At 42.2% G+C, this 14429-nt stretch overlaps 1 protein-coding gene across 2 annotated transcripts in view; it reads left to right on the forward strand.

Moving 5' to 3' along the window:
* The window catches only part of kif21b (kinesin family member 21B), a gene marked incomplete at both ends in the record, with an annotated part of 57117 nt that overhangs the window by 12084 nt on the left and 30604 nt on the right, over window positions 1-14429 (forward strand). For both annotated transcript variants that reach the window (XM_080026381.1, XM_080026382.1), the window contains 3 exons: window positions 10646-10868; window positions 11303-11485; window positions 12577-12726. In XM_080026381.1, the coding sequence (XP_079882507.1) occupies window positions 10646-10868; window positions 11303-11485; window positions 12577-12726 (556 nt within the window). The remainder of the gene's footprint in view (window positions 1-10645; window positions 10869-11302; window positions 11486-12576; window positions 12727-14429) is intronic.

Consider the following 14429-nt stretch of genomic DNA (forward strand, 5'->3'; position numbering starts at 1 on the left):
CATTATGGGAGCGGCGTGTGTGTTGTTTTTTCACTAAATACACAGAATACTTAACTGATTACTGTAAGAGCATTGCAATCAACAATCGGGGAGAAGGTGTCTTTGCTGGATTGTGGTGTTGCGAGTGGCAGAGAGTTTGGAGAGTAGATTGGAGAGAGAGAGAGACAGTTGATGGTTTTATGTGCGGAATCGCTGTAAAGCTGATCCAGGAAATCAATGGGAGCACTGATTAAATGGGCCGCTGGACAAAAATGCCTACTGTAGCTCAATAATCAGAAATGGTGCCTTTCAGCTACATTGTGGTGCTCGTGCCTATAAAGGGTCCCACAGTAACTCTTTGATGAGTAGGCTTGAAGTAATGAAAGCTGTAAGATATGAGAAGCTCTTCGTTAGTACAGAATTTATTTGGGTCAGGGACTTGTGTGCTGAAGAGGAATTGTAATTGGAAATCTAATTAGTCGACAACTGCATCGACTAATTGGGATGCAAAACACTGTTTACTTTAAATATTCATTAAAATGGTCATTATTTTTTATTATTATATATTATTATCCATTATTGTGAATACATAAACATCTTTTTTAGATGTGCTAGAACATGCTAGAATGGTTGAATGGTTGATATGTTTGTTTTTCGCCTTGGTCCAGACTGAAGATAGATTTCCCTGCATATCATTATTGAGATACAGTAAAACATTCTGTAAACAGCACACCAAAGATCGGATTCAAAGCTTTCTTGTGAACTAATTAATTGGGCAATCCAATGATCAGTTGAGCTTGAAACAAATTTACACATTTATTATTGCCTCTTCTGTTCCTTTTATTAAACTTTTTTTCCCCCAGTTTTGACCTTAGCAGCCACTGGTCTGCCTGGCCTCCATCCATCCCTTCACCTCAGGGGGCTTCTCTCATTTCATTTCGCGGTCACTGATATGCCCAGAGCGCACGGCCCAAAATGGGTTGAGCCAATTTCCTGAGTTCCCAGGGCTTTTCATGTCAAACATTCGACCATCTTCATGCATTGCCATTGTATCTCCGCCTGTCTTATGATCTTGTTCTCATTCTTCCCTTCGAATGTTCCGTTGTTCCCTCTCTCCTCCTGTTTTGTTTGACTCTTTAAAGACGTTTGAACAATAAATGGTCAGATAAGTGTGAGAGGAGTTTTTATCAGGTGTACAGTCAGTGTGACAAAGGCTGTTATCAAGTGTTGTCGGGACGCTTCCCAAATACACCCTCACGCTCACACTTTCCACAGAGATACAAGGAATATGAAGGAATAACACACATGCCTGTTGAATTGAACTGTTGACTCCAAAATGATGTCAACTCAGTTCCCATGTACTTCAAGCTCCCTGGCTTGTTATACTTTAACATAAGATGCTAGTTGCTACAAGGCAATATAATAAAGGAGTGTCTGCTGATTGGTCCAAGATGCTCACATGGTTTGAGTCTGGCCATGGACCTTTTTGTTGCATGTCATCCCCTACTTTTCTGTCATTTATTTTTACTTTATTCTTCTTCCTTTCTCCCTGTCTTTGTGTTTGTTTTCCTCTTTGAATTCATCCACTTTGGGTGTCATTTCCAGAAGGAAGTGTTACTCTTATTTTTCCATTTGGAAAATAGACTTGTATTTTGAAAGTATCTTTTCCCACGCTTGTAAACGTCTTTTATCTGCTGAGTTATCTTGTCCCGGTTGCTATGGGAACATGGCTAAGACATGCTCACATTGACATTAGTGATAAGAGTGCAGCTGGGTTCCTCTCGGCAAATTCAGTTTAGCTCATTTGAACATATGGCTGGACCTGTCCCTTTTCCTAATCGTGTCTAAATGACATTCATTTTTATTCACCATGTGACTGAAAGGCTTACAAGGACTTCACACACCCTCTTTTATGAATGCTTATCGTGATAACATTCAACATTTTTCAGTTTCTCTCTATTTATGAGGGGGAAAAAAGGGAAAATTTAAATTTTCATAACTGAATAACTAGTCTGTCTCCCTGTCTGCGGTGTACACACACACACACACACACACACACACACACACACACACACACACACACACACACACACACACACACACACACACACACACACACACACACACTGCTGTGTCACTCAGGGTTAATCCTAATCTGAACTCTGACAGTGACAAAGCACTAATCTGAGGTATGGTTCAAGCAAACAGACCCAGATGGAGACACGGTGCTCCTGTTTATGTAACCTCTCTATGGCTGGTAGCATTACATTAATCTCTTTCAGAAAGGGAAAGATACTCAGTAAATACATCTACAAGACTGGGATTGATTGTATTAATTTTTTTTTCAGGTGTGTGGCTGGCTTGTATTCTATAATGTTATGTTTGGTTAAACACATAGACTGTAGTGTAGGCTATATAACATAGGTTAAACAGAAGTCAAATAACATGCAGAGGAGTTCTCATTATAAAAAGCACTTGGTAACTGGGTGCTTATAAATATGCTCAGCTTTGAGTTTGGCCACAGTTCAATAAACAATTTCATATGCTTGTTCATTTTAAGGATCAATTTGTGACTTTTTTTTGATGAATGGACTGGAGGCATTCCGTTTCTCAGTGAGCATTTTACTTCATAGCAAAGTGCCTTTATGTTTTTATTAGAAATCCAGCCTGCTGTGTGTTTGTGTGTGTGGAGCCAACACCCCAAACAGATGACAGTGTTGAGGGGCTGTGGAGCAGGGAAGCCAGCAGGGGTGCATCCTGAAGCGCTTTGTAAAAACCACCTACAGGCAAAGACAAGCTCCAAATGAGAGGGGAAACAACTTTTTTTCTCTTATTTTTAAAATCTTTTCTTCCTTTCATTTTCAAACCCAGTTAATGTTATTTAGTGTAATAATTCAACATGACTATGAGGATGGCATCCATTTATTTGATGATAGTTCACAAAGAACATGACATCCTCCCGTTTGCCAACTTCTAGATGACCAAATTGAGCGGTTTAAACAATATTGTTTCAGGGCCACTGTGGATTCAATTGGTTGACAGGTGTAACACTAATCTCTGCTGAATAGTTACTATAGAGCAGGATGACAACAGGACTATGTATAGTGTAAACACCTCTTACTTTGTCAGGTCATTTGGAGAAGAGAGGGGAGTGTATAGGCATCAGCTTTTTGTTTTACGGTAAAGACGCAGTGCAGCTACATGTTAATCCAGAAAGATTTTGAAATCCAAAACGGTTTTGTTTAATTTATTCCTTTGAGCCCTAGATGAAGCAATCAGTGTTTTATGTTCATGCAGAACTTGCTAATTTTGTTGAAATTCCATGCATTTCAGTCATGATCGTTCCATATTTAAAGCTGATTATGATTTGGCCACTTGGGCAGCAGCATAACAAGATGAATCCTTCGGACGATAACACAAAGTAATATGTATGAATATGCAAAGAGAAAATTGTGTATTGTGTGTAATTGTCCGGAAGAAAAAAAAAAAAAAAAACCCTACACAGCATTGACATATCACCTTCTGACCACCTGGAGAATGTAAGTCCAATACAAACACACACACACACACACACACACACACACACACACACACACACACACACACACACACACACACACACACACACACACACACACACACACACACACACACACACACACACACACACACACACACACACACACACACACACACACACACACACACACACACACACACACACACACACATCTCTTTTATTTCACTATTGGTCTCAACCAACTCCTGCAAGAAACTTCAGTCTTTCAAGCTGCTAAATGATTCATACTGTTTGTTCATTAGTGCACTTTGAGTGGCCTTGTGTCTGAATTGTGCTATATAAATAAACTTGCCTTGCCTTGCCTTGCCTAGTGTGCATACAGGATCTATAAGAGGTTTTTCACTGCAAAACAGCTGCCTATACCTTCCAGTCTGAACCAACCGTTAAGTCTAAGGCCGTAAAAAACCAAAACAATAAGTGGGAAAACAGTAAAATGCTGCGTCGCCTTGGGGAAGCCTGCTGAGGAGGGAGATAATGATTTGTGAGTTTGTCTCTTGGAGGCCACCCTTTCCACATTAGACATGGTGATTTTAACGATTGTTAATGTTTAGTGCGGCTTTTAATGCTTTTGTTTGCAGACACACTCCCATCAACTGAGTTCTGCTTGATTTCACTCGTCTGCCCCACACAGATGTGTGTGTGGTTGTGGTTGTGTGTGTGTGTGTGTGTGTGTGTGTGTGTGTGTGTGTGTGTGTGTTAGTGTGTGTGACATGAATCAGCCCGAGTGTGTGAGCGGCTTTGTTTGGATAAAATGTAACTGAGAGGTACAGTATAATGTGGGCCAGTGCGTGGGAAGGAAAGAGAAAAGGCTTGGCTGTTGTCTTCATCTATCTGGAGGTCCGTTTGGTCTCGCTGATCCTCATGAATGGGAGGATCTCTGGGGCCTTAGACAATGATCTGAGATCAGTGCACTCCCTGCCTCTTACAACCCCATTCCTTAAACACAAAATCAATTCTAATTCACTGCCTCCCTATACAGGCTTTACTGTGTATATGAAGTTTTCTACTGTATCTTCCTGTTATTCTCCACCTGTCAGCACAACCTTGCCTGTGTGTGGCAGACCTGACTGTCGAGCTCTCTGTCAACAGTCATTGGATCTGCTGTGTGAGGGGCGGAGGGGGGATGACTGTGTGTGTTTCTGTGTGTGTTTGCATTTAAAACAGTTGCTAAGGTGCAGACGTGCTGCATTGTGTGTCCGTCTAAAACCAAATGATGGATATGCTTTTTCTCATTATGAATATTTGATCGTTTCGAAAAAAACAAAGGGGAGGTAGGGGAAGTGAGGCTGTAAGGAAGAGTCCACATTGGCGATTATTACTAGTCGCTGCTGTTATCAGGAGGAGAAAAAAGGAAATGGAACAGGCCCCTCTCTGCCATTCAAGCTTTTGTCCCGATGGTCTGTTTTCACTGGCAACAAAGTGTGGGGGGGCAAAATGAGGTGGCAGTGAGTGAGTGTGAGGCGGAGGACAAGGGCACGATTAAACAAAAGAAGAGTCAAATGAAGCTTGCCTGCTCAGCGGTGATTAAGCTGATAAAGATAACAAATAACATTGGGCGAGATGGAATAGTCCCTGATTGAGAAACTCTTGATGAGAGTTTTAGATGTTGTCCTGATAGAGGGGACAGAGTGTAGATGGGAACATGGACACAGCAACTATAGCTTCCTCCACTGGCTCTGTGCCAGAGGAGAGACAACGGAGCTTTGAAACACTCGCAGCTCAAGAGAATACGATTAACTCTCTCTCTCTCTTTATGAGTGTGTGTGTGTGTGTGTGAACTGTGTCTTTACTGAAGTGTTTACATTAGGGAAATGAGCTCTTTGACTATCACCGGCCTGTTCTTTGAAGGTTGAGTGGGCATGAACACACACACACACACACACACACACACACACACACACACACACACACACACACACACACACACACACACACACACACACACACACACACACACACACACACACACACACACACACACAGAGGCCTTACTGGCAGCGGTCACAGCAGGCTGATTTTATTGGTACTCTGGGCTTGTTGGTAACAGACTTGGCATTCGGTCCAGGCTATTTTCTGGATTGTGATTTGATGACAGGTCAGCAGTTGAGTTTCAGGTTAGGATTGCTGTATAATTGGCATATGATGGGATATTAGCATTTTGACATTTGCACACCAATACCATTGTGTTGCGCTGGTGTAGCCACAAACAGTAGCTCACACACACATGCAGTCGTTGCACATTAGAAGTCCCTGAGCAGTGTGTGCGGTTCCCAAGGAAACTGGACCCTCCTAAAATGTGCCAGCTGAAGGAAAAAACAAACTGGAAACCAGCCTTTCTTTTTTCTGTTAGCATTCATAGTGTGCATTCATAGTGTGTTAGAGTTTGTCCAGCCATAGTGAAAATATTGTGGCACTAATGACATGGTTCCTTCATATTAGGAAACAGCTTTTTTACTGTATGGCAAGAAATGCAACATGAAATCCTTTTCAGAAACAACATTTTAATTTGTCCATTTTCATCGACATGACTTCCAGTTTGAATTATACTGTGTGTTCAATAAGTTCAGAATTGAGGCTGTTATACACAAGGGCTGGTTATTCTTTCTATTACAGCTAGATCACATTGAATCACATTTATCCAACCTCCCACTGCTAATGTCTTCCATGCAAGCCCCTAATGCAGGGCTGTACAGTGCGACAGTTCTGATCGCATTTGCTACTGGAATTGATCACGTGCGATGATGAATACAAGTCCACTCGCACTAGTGCTAATGAGCAGATGCACAACACTTCTTAGAGGGCTCTTCAATAACTATCTCCAAATGCGGGTAAATGTAGTCTTTGGCTGGTGAAAGATGTGCGCTCTGGATCTGTGCTTGTGCGGCGATATAACCGGAAGGAGACGGCTCTTTACATTACCGCAGTTAAGTTAGCGCGTGTGCAAGCAGAACATTTCCTGTGCGCCTTCACATTAAAAGCCTGTTACTAGCCAAACATGAGTTGACTTTTATTCTGAAGCCGGTAAAACAGGAAGTTAGCGCTTCAGCTTGCAGTGCTCTAGCTACAAAGGCAACTCATTCAGGTGCAGAGAGTTTGAAATAAGCCACTGAAGAACTACTCTCAGCACATTCACAACAACCAATTTAATTTATCCTAAATTTTACCAATATGTATACTTATTCATTTAACAAGCTATGTTTAATGTTTTAAAGTTTGGTTTTAATTAACAGAAGGACATTTTCTATTTTTGTTATTATTATTAATATAATAATTATATATACAAAAAAATATATAGATACAGATATTATTTTTATATTCTTATGGGGAGAAATAATTCTGAATCAGCAAAAAATTGCAATTGGCAGGTTAGATTCTTTTGTCTAAATTGCAATCAGTGCAACCCTATTAATTTTTCTACAATTATTACTGCACACACTAGGATATAATATTAATTGTGAATCTCAAATTAGACCAAGATGACAGCCTCAAAGGTAATTAGAGCGAAATGCAAGGGTTAAGGTTATGCAAGTTTTCGAACATACTTCTGTGCTACCAAATTTATTTTTGTGCTACTGATTTTTTTGGCTTGCTAGCACCAGTGCTACCACCTAAAAAAATAAGCGTACAGCCCTGCCCTAATGCTACCATAAGCCATCACTACCTTGAGGTCCGCTGCCGCCCTCACGTTGCAGATTTACCTCACCCACATTCCCGCAAGTCATGCATCAATGCTGCTATTGGGGTTTTGATAAGGCGGTTGCTTTTTGTGTGTGTGTGTGTTTGTCTATATGTGGGAATTTGCATTTGTGCATGTGTGTTTGATTGTGTTTTAGTTTGTTTATGAGGCTTGTGCTAATTGGCGCTATTGGTTCTGATAATGATTGTAATAAGTATAATCCCTCAAGAGCCTGTGGGTAATGAGTTTCTGACTTTGTGTGTTTTGGATTTGCCAAAATATTTGAGTAATGAGTGAAGGTGCAATGTTCGAATTGTACATTCCCAAAAAAGTCCCAAAAGTTGAGGTGTGTGTGTGTGTATTTGATACCTTGTTTAGAGACTTTGTTTACCCCCCAGGGTAGTTAAACCATGTTTCTGTTAGCGTGCAAAGATGAGAAGAGATATACGGCTTAATTTGTCGCATCAGGGATCCACAATCTGCTTCTCTGTCTTTGGCTCTACCCCTCTGTCTCATGCAGACATTTAATCGTGGTGTTATGGGCTATTTTTAGCTGCTAAAGGTCCTGTAATGAGTGTGCGTTTTGGATCGGTGTGTGTGTGTTATGTTTTCTGTTCTGATCAATATTATGGATCCCATCTTTTGTTGGGTAGCTGGCTTGAATGTTCATCCAGCTGAGCCACATTGGGTGTGTGTGTGTGTGTTTGTGTATGAGGATTGATTATTTATAGCTGTTCCATTTTTTCTCTCCCTGTGGACAACAGACAGGCTGTCATTGTTGATTTTTGTGTCTCATTGTCTGCGTTTGGGTGTGTGTGTTTTTTTTTTTTTATGCCGAGCTTCTCAAGACTCTCCTGAATTCAGCCACCGAAATGAAAGTCTATAGACACATGTTTGGTCATGGAAAAGCAACAATCCTTTTTATTATTGTGAGGTCTTTCCATATTGTGTTGTGTTTAGGACACTTGATAATCCATGTAGGACCAAGTTAAAACATTATTATGACATGAATTCCATTTAGTTGTAAACCAAATTATTCAAAATAAAAGGCAATTTCAGTCCAGGCAAAGTAGAATCAGAAATACACATTTAAATTCAGATAGTATTGCCTGATGTTCTTTGTGACTGTAAGGGATCTTCCCCAGTATTTTAATAGGCTAGTAAGGACTGAAGATTGCTAAAACATTTTTCATCTCAAAGCTAGAGATTCTGAGTGAATAGCCTCTTTTAGGTCTGGACACTCTTCCTCTGCCTTCTCCACTTTATGTTAATAAGTGGCTTAATCAGCACTTATATGGCAGCCGTGGTTTATGATCCATTGGTCTCATTATCAAGGTCACCTCCACCAGTCATAAAAGGGACTTCTCTGCCTGCTAGCCACTTTCTTTGTCACACTTTGGGTCATAATAAAAGAGGGCTGGATTTAGTGTCGCTGCTGCCGAAATGGACTATTCTTATGTCTTTAATTCCTTCCTGGAAGACTCTCTTCAATGAAGCCCCGAGGCCTGAAAGAGGGCCAAAAAAAAAGTGTGTGTGTGTGTGTGTGTGTGTGTGTGTGTGTGTGTGTGTGTGTGTGTGTGTGTGTGTGTGTGTGTGTGTGTGTGTGTGTGTGTGTGTGTGTGTGTGTGTGTGTGTGTGTGTGTGTGTGTGTGTGTGTGTGTGTGTGTGGCACCACGACGACGACGTGCTGTGAGGGATTATTGTGAGTGTTAGCGGTAGGTGTGGTTCTTAATGCATGCTTCAGAGGAGCCATGTGTGAACTGAAGATAGTACAGTAGGTTCTTTTTGAACTGTGTACAGTATTTGTTTCTGGAGTTAACTGTGTGTGTGCGGTGTGCCCATTATCCCTGGAGCAGCTGAATGTGGTTTGGGATTTCTCTGTATAGTGTGTGTGTGTCTTTGTTGCAGCATCCCATAGGCAGTGTCTGGTGCTGTCCTTGTGTGCGGGGGTGGTTGATTTGCATCCCCCTCAAGATAGAACCAGTGGGGGGGCGGGGGGGTTAACATGTGGAGAGGAGGACCCACCCTGTGTTGTTGGGATTCTGCTGTCTCATGGCTTTTCCCGCAGCTTAAAGTGATTACCTCCCCGCTGTGTCCATATTGTAGCCTACCTCTGAAAGCCCCAAGATTAACACTGCACTAGGTGACAAATCTTCTGTTTGTATATTGCTGAATGCGAAGGCTAGGCTACATTTATACCTTCCATTTTATTTTGAACTATGTTAAATAGTCCCCTCGCATTAAATCAGCGCTGCGGCACATATACAATTAAAAAGTGTCACATCTCCACTAATCAACCGTCTCGCTGGCCTGCGGGCTGCCACGCCTGCAAACAAGTTCAAATCGTCCTAAATTTTAAAATACCCGGCCCTCATTCTGTCACTGTATTCAAAGATAATCAGGTGCGGTCACAGCACAGTGTCTGCTTTACTTTGGACAGCGTTGTCTAATCATCAGGGATTATTTTATCAGGTGAAAAGCAATTAACTGCAATGAATTACCTGTCTGCATGCGGCACCTCTCGAGTCCTCAGTCAGCACTGCAGGATTAAAAAAAGCGGATGTGATAATGCCTTATCAGCCACAGTCTGCGTTCTCATCACCGCTGGCTGTACGTGCACTAGTTTCTCTCCCCAACTGTTGGTTTTCTGCCTATTTCTTTACTCATTTTCCTCGTATTCCTCTGATTTTTCTAAATCTGCAGCACTAACAAGTGTGCTGCTGCTGTTGTTGTATGTATGTATGTTTGTGCTTTGTCCTCAGGGTCGTTTCTCTTCCTTCCTACACATTTCTGTTTAGTTCCACACACTGCAAAGTTGTGTCTGAACAAGTCTGCTCCACATTCCTCTTGCTAAACTCTTACAGTTTGCAGTGCACCCTGCTCTCTCTCTCTTTTTCGTCGATGGTAAACAACCAACATTTCTCTCCACTATACTGAAGTTGAGTGATCTTTCCTCATGTCGACGATGGCTTTTTCCTCATTCACTTAATTTTCATGTACTCTTATTCCGCTCCAACTATACACGCCCATCAACCGAGCCTATCTCTATTCCTGCGACATGAGTGGCTGTTCTTTTTCTGCATTCGGTTCATTAGTGCCCCCCTCTTGTGGTGTATGGTTGGGTTAATTATATCCAACTTTCATCGAAACATTTGTCATATTTTACATCAGGGAAATTGATGGTGAAATAATGATCAATATGGCTCACCCAGCCCTAGTGTGTAGCCTGTGGATTGTCATGCTTAATATAAACCGTGCATAGAACCCTTAAGACATATTCAGCACAATCAGTGGGCCTGTCTTCTGAGTTCTGCAGTGACAACCGTTTGACATTTTAGATTCATGACCATACAATGGTTTTTATCTCTTCACTGACTGTCCTCTCTACTCTTCTTCTTCTCTCCTCCTAGGATTCGTCCTCAGATGGCCAAGGAGAAGATAGAGGGCTGCCATGTTTGCACGCTGGTCACACCGGGAGAACCGCAAGTGCTCCTGGGAAAGGACAAGGCCTTCACCTACGACTTTGTGTTTGACATCGAGTCGGAGCAGCAGAGCATCTACCAGGCCTGTGTGTACAAGCTCATCGAGGGCTGCCTGGAGGGCTACAACGCCACCGTGTTCGCTTATGGTCAGGTATGACACCAAGGCTTTAGTTATTTGTCAGTTTTTTTTTCAAATAGGAATAGTTGTTTTAAGTTATTCTCTATTTTGTTTGCAAATGATACATGGTTGTATTTGAATTGAATTTTTTTAATTATGGTGCTCAAGATCCATGTATCATCCAAGCATAATACCTTTTTGACATTTGAAACACTGTGAAGTCTGTCCCATTGGGCATTTAATCCAGACTTCAATAGGTGTTTTTGGATCATCATGTTTTTTATATTTATCTGAAGATAAAGACCTAAAAATTAGTCAATAAAAATTTGCACGGCAAAAGACTGTACCACCTAAACCTACATGTAATCAAAGTTGAATTGACCGCCAATACATGCATGTGACAGGCAGGTGACTGTACATAAATGTATGATGTTGTGTGTGAAATGTGTGTGTTTTTTTTTCTTCAGACGGGCTCGGGGAAGACCCACACTATGGGGACAGGCTTCGATGTGAACCTTGGCCAGCTGGAGCAGGGCATCATCCCGCGGGCTGTCCACCAGCTGTTTGAGGGCATCCAGGACAGGAGGGCGCGCGCACAGGAGGCCGGCAGCCAGCCACCAGAGTTTAAAGTCAGCGCACAGTTTCTGGAGGTGGGGGAAAGCACACATGATGCACACGTCTGTGGATGGATGGATGGATGGATGTAGAGCACGTGGACAACCACGCTTTAACACAGGCCTGCTTGATCTCACATTTTAACAGTGCAATATTGATGTTCTTGCTTACAAATGTGCCACATGTGTGCGTGTGTGTGTATGTGTACGTGTGTGTGTGTGTGTGCGCGTGTGTGCGTGCGTGTGTGTGTGTGTGTGCGTGTGTGTGTGCGTGTGTGTGTGTGTGTGTGCGTGTGTGCGCGCGCGTTCTGGGGATGGATATTAACTCTAACCAGATGGGAGCAAACCTGGAGACGAGAGAGGATCAGCCCCCTCTGTCTTCCATAAACAGGAAGGGACAAGCCAATGACAGATGGGCAGGAATGTCTACGTGGGGCTTTGTTGGTCTTGATTAATGTCGGCCATTACCTCAGACATTATTGCTCATCACTGTGGGGTAGACCATGGATAAGAGGGAGGGAGGGAGGAAGGGAGGGATGCTTGTGTATGAGCAATGAGATGATATGACAAGTAATTATTTTGTGCAGAGGTTTCTGGCTGCCAGGCAAATGTTCAGGGGACTGACAACTGAATGTTAGTGTGTGTGTGTGATCGGATTTCTTATGGTCTTATTATCTATTGTCTAATCACTGATCACCTATTCTATTTAAAAAAACTATTATTTTCTTCTTCTCTTCCGTCTTTCTTTGTTTCTTTTCTGTCCTCCTCTCTGTTATTAGTGTCCATTCTCAGGTCAAAAGGTTATCTGTTGTTGGTAAACAGATGGGTGTGTGTGTGTGTGTGTGTGTGTGTGGCAGTAGGTGGAAACAGCTGAGCTTTCAGCTGACCTCTGTGGCCCTTGGCCCCTGTTGGTTTCTGAAAGGTCAATTCTTTTGAACTGTGTGTAAATAAGAAACATGGGGAGCTGATGAATATTAGGGTTTACTACGTCATTCTAAAAACATTTGCAGTTTAATTTCATAACGTCACATCATAGAAGATTAAACAGCATATTGTGGCACTGTTGGGCGTCAGTGTAAATTGTATAATGATGCATATGTGTCTGCATTGCCTTCTCTTGACCACAGTTGTACAACGAAGAGATCCTGGACTTGTTTGACGGATCCAGAGATCTAGAGAGTCGGAGCAGGAAGTCCAACATCAAGATCCACGAGGACGCCAGTGGCAGCATCTACACCAGCGGAGTCACATCCAGACTGGTGCAGTCAGAGGAAGAGGTGTGTGTGTGTGTGTGTGTGTGTGTGTGTGTGTGTGTGTGTGTGTGTGTGTGTGTGTGTGTGTGTGTGTGTGTGTGTGTGTGTGTGTGTGTGTGTGTGTGTGTGTGTGTGTGTGTGTGTGTGTGTGTGTGTGTGTGTGTGTGTGTGTGTGTGTGTGTGTGTGTGTGTGTGTGTGTGTGTGTGTGTGTGTGTGTGTGTGTGTGCATCATCTACAGTCATTATTCCCACTCCCTTACTCTTTTAATATCTACTAGTTTATGTATTATACATTGTAAGGTCATTCTGCTATTATGTCTCGGTCATAAAGGTCATAACATTTATAAATGTTAATTAAAAAATGTTTTCAATTGAAAGCTTTTTACTCTTCTGCACTGCCTTGGCTTGGTCTGTATCATATACGATAATTATTCTAACCCAGTACTTTTTTTTCTGAGCTTATTGTTGCTTAGATTTTCACGAAAACAACCTTAAAGGTGCTGTAAGCGGAATGGTTCTTTTAGCTAACTTCCTGTCAGTTACTGCAGTTAGCAGTCCCCTCGCTCGTCCCTACGTCACCACATTAATGCACATCTCAGATCCATAAGTGTGATAAAACATGATAAAAACCATCAAAACAGACATTGGGAAGGATTTTTACCTGCTCCGCCATTGTAGGCGCATACACATTCACCCATCTGTTGCTCTGGCGTGCACCGGCAGTGAGACCATGGAGTGTTGTATATACTATATATGAGTGAGACGAGTGTCGGTTTTTTGCAGCGTTCTCTCTTCTGATTGGATAAAAATGTCGGGATACTCCAATAAGTTTATTTGCCGATAACATGCAAAGCAGCTGACTGAGAGATCGGCTTTATGAAGCGTGCACATTATGTAAATGATCACTGTATGAATAAAGAGCGATTTAACACTTATATTAACATAAATAAACCGCTTACTTCACCTTTAACACAATGCGTTACACTTCAGTCCAGCAACTTTAAAAAGTATGCAGCCTTTCCTAATAAATTCACGCCGCTTGTCTTAAATGTCATGCAAAAAGCTCAACCCCGATAAGAAACCAACAAGTGTTTAAAGGAGTGCAAAACACATATCATAAATGCTATGATACGTTTGTCTGTGACCGTAAAGTGACCATGTAGTTAAAAAAGAAGTGTTTACTGTGAAGATGTGAATGAAGAATGAACTGGTTGAGGCAGAGCAAGGATGCTGCCAGAGATATCCAGTCCCCAAAAAAAAGAAAAAAGAAATCTGGCAAGAACCATCTGGTGGTCAGCCGTCCAAAACAACAAATAGGTCGAGGATAATAAGGGAGACTTGGCGCTAATGTGCGGCCCTTTAAGCCAGACTGGTTAAACCCATGAGCCTATTTTGTGTGGGTGATATTTTAGGGGTCGCGTCTTAAAAGGTTGCCAGATGCCAGGAGTGAGAAATAGCTTTCAAGGATGAGGGAACCAGATCTGAAATGGTTGTATCGGAAAAAAAATGAGAGGATGAGAGGAGATCAAGAGGGCAGGAGGTAGAACGTCTGCTGGTGGTAAAATGTGTCGAGCCAGCGACAAAGAGGGTTAACTGAGGTGGCAGGTGGGGAGGGCTACAGTAAGCACTGGCTGAGAGAAGACACTTCTCTGGGTGAAAGACACAGGGCGATAATGACATTTTAGCAGAAAGGACAGAGAAGAATGGTGATAATTTTTGGGAGAGGT

This window comes from Ammodytes marinus (assembly GCF_949987685.1).
Source record: "Ammodytes marinus genome assembly, chromosome: 4".
In the NCBI taxonomy this organism is placed as follows: Eukaryota; Metazoa; Chordata; class Actinopteri; order Uranoscopiformes; family Ammodytidae; genus Ammodytes; species Ammodytes marinus.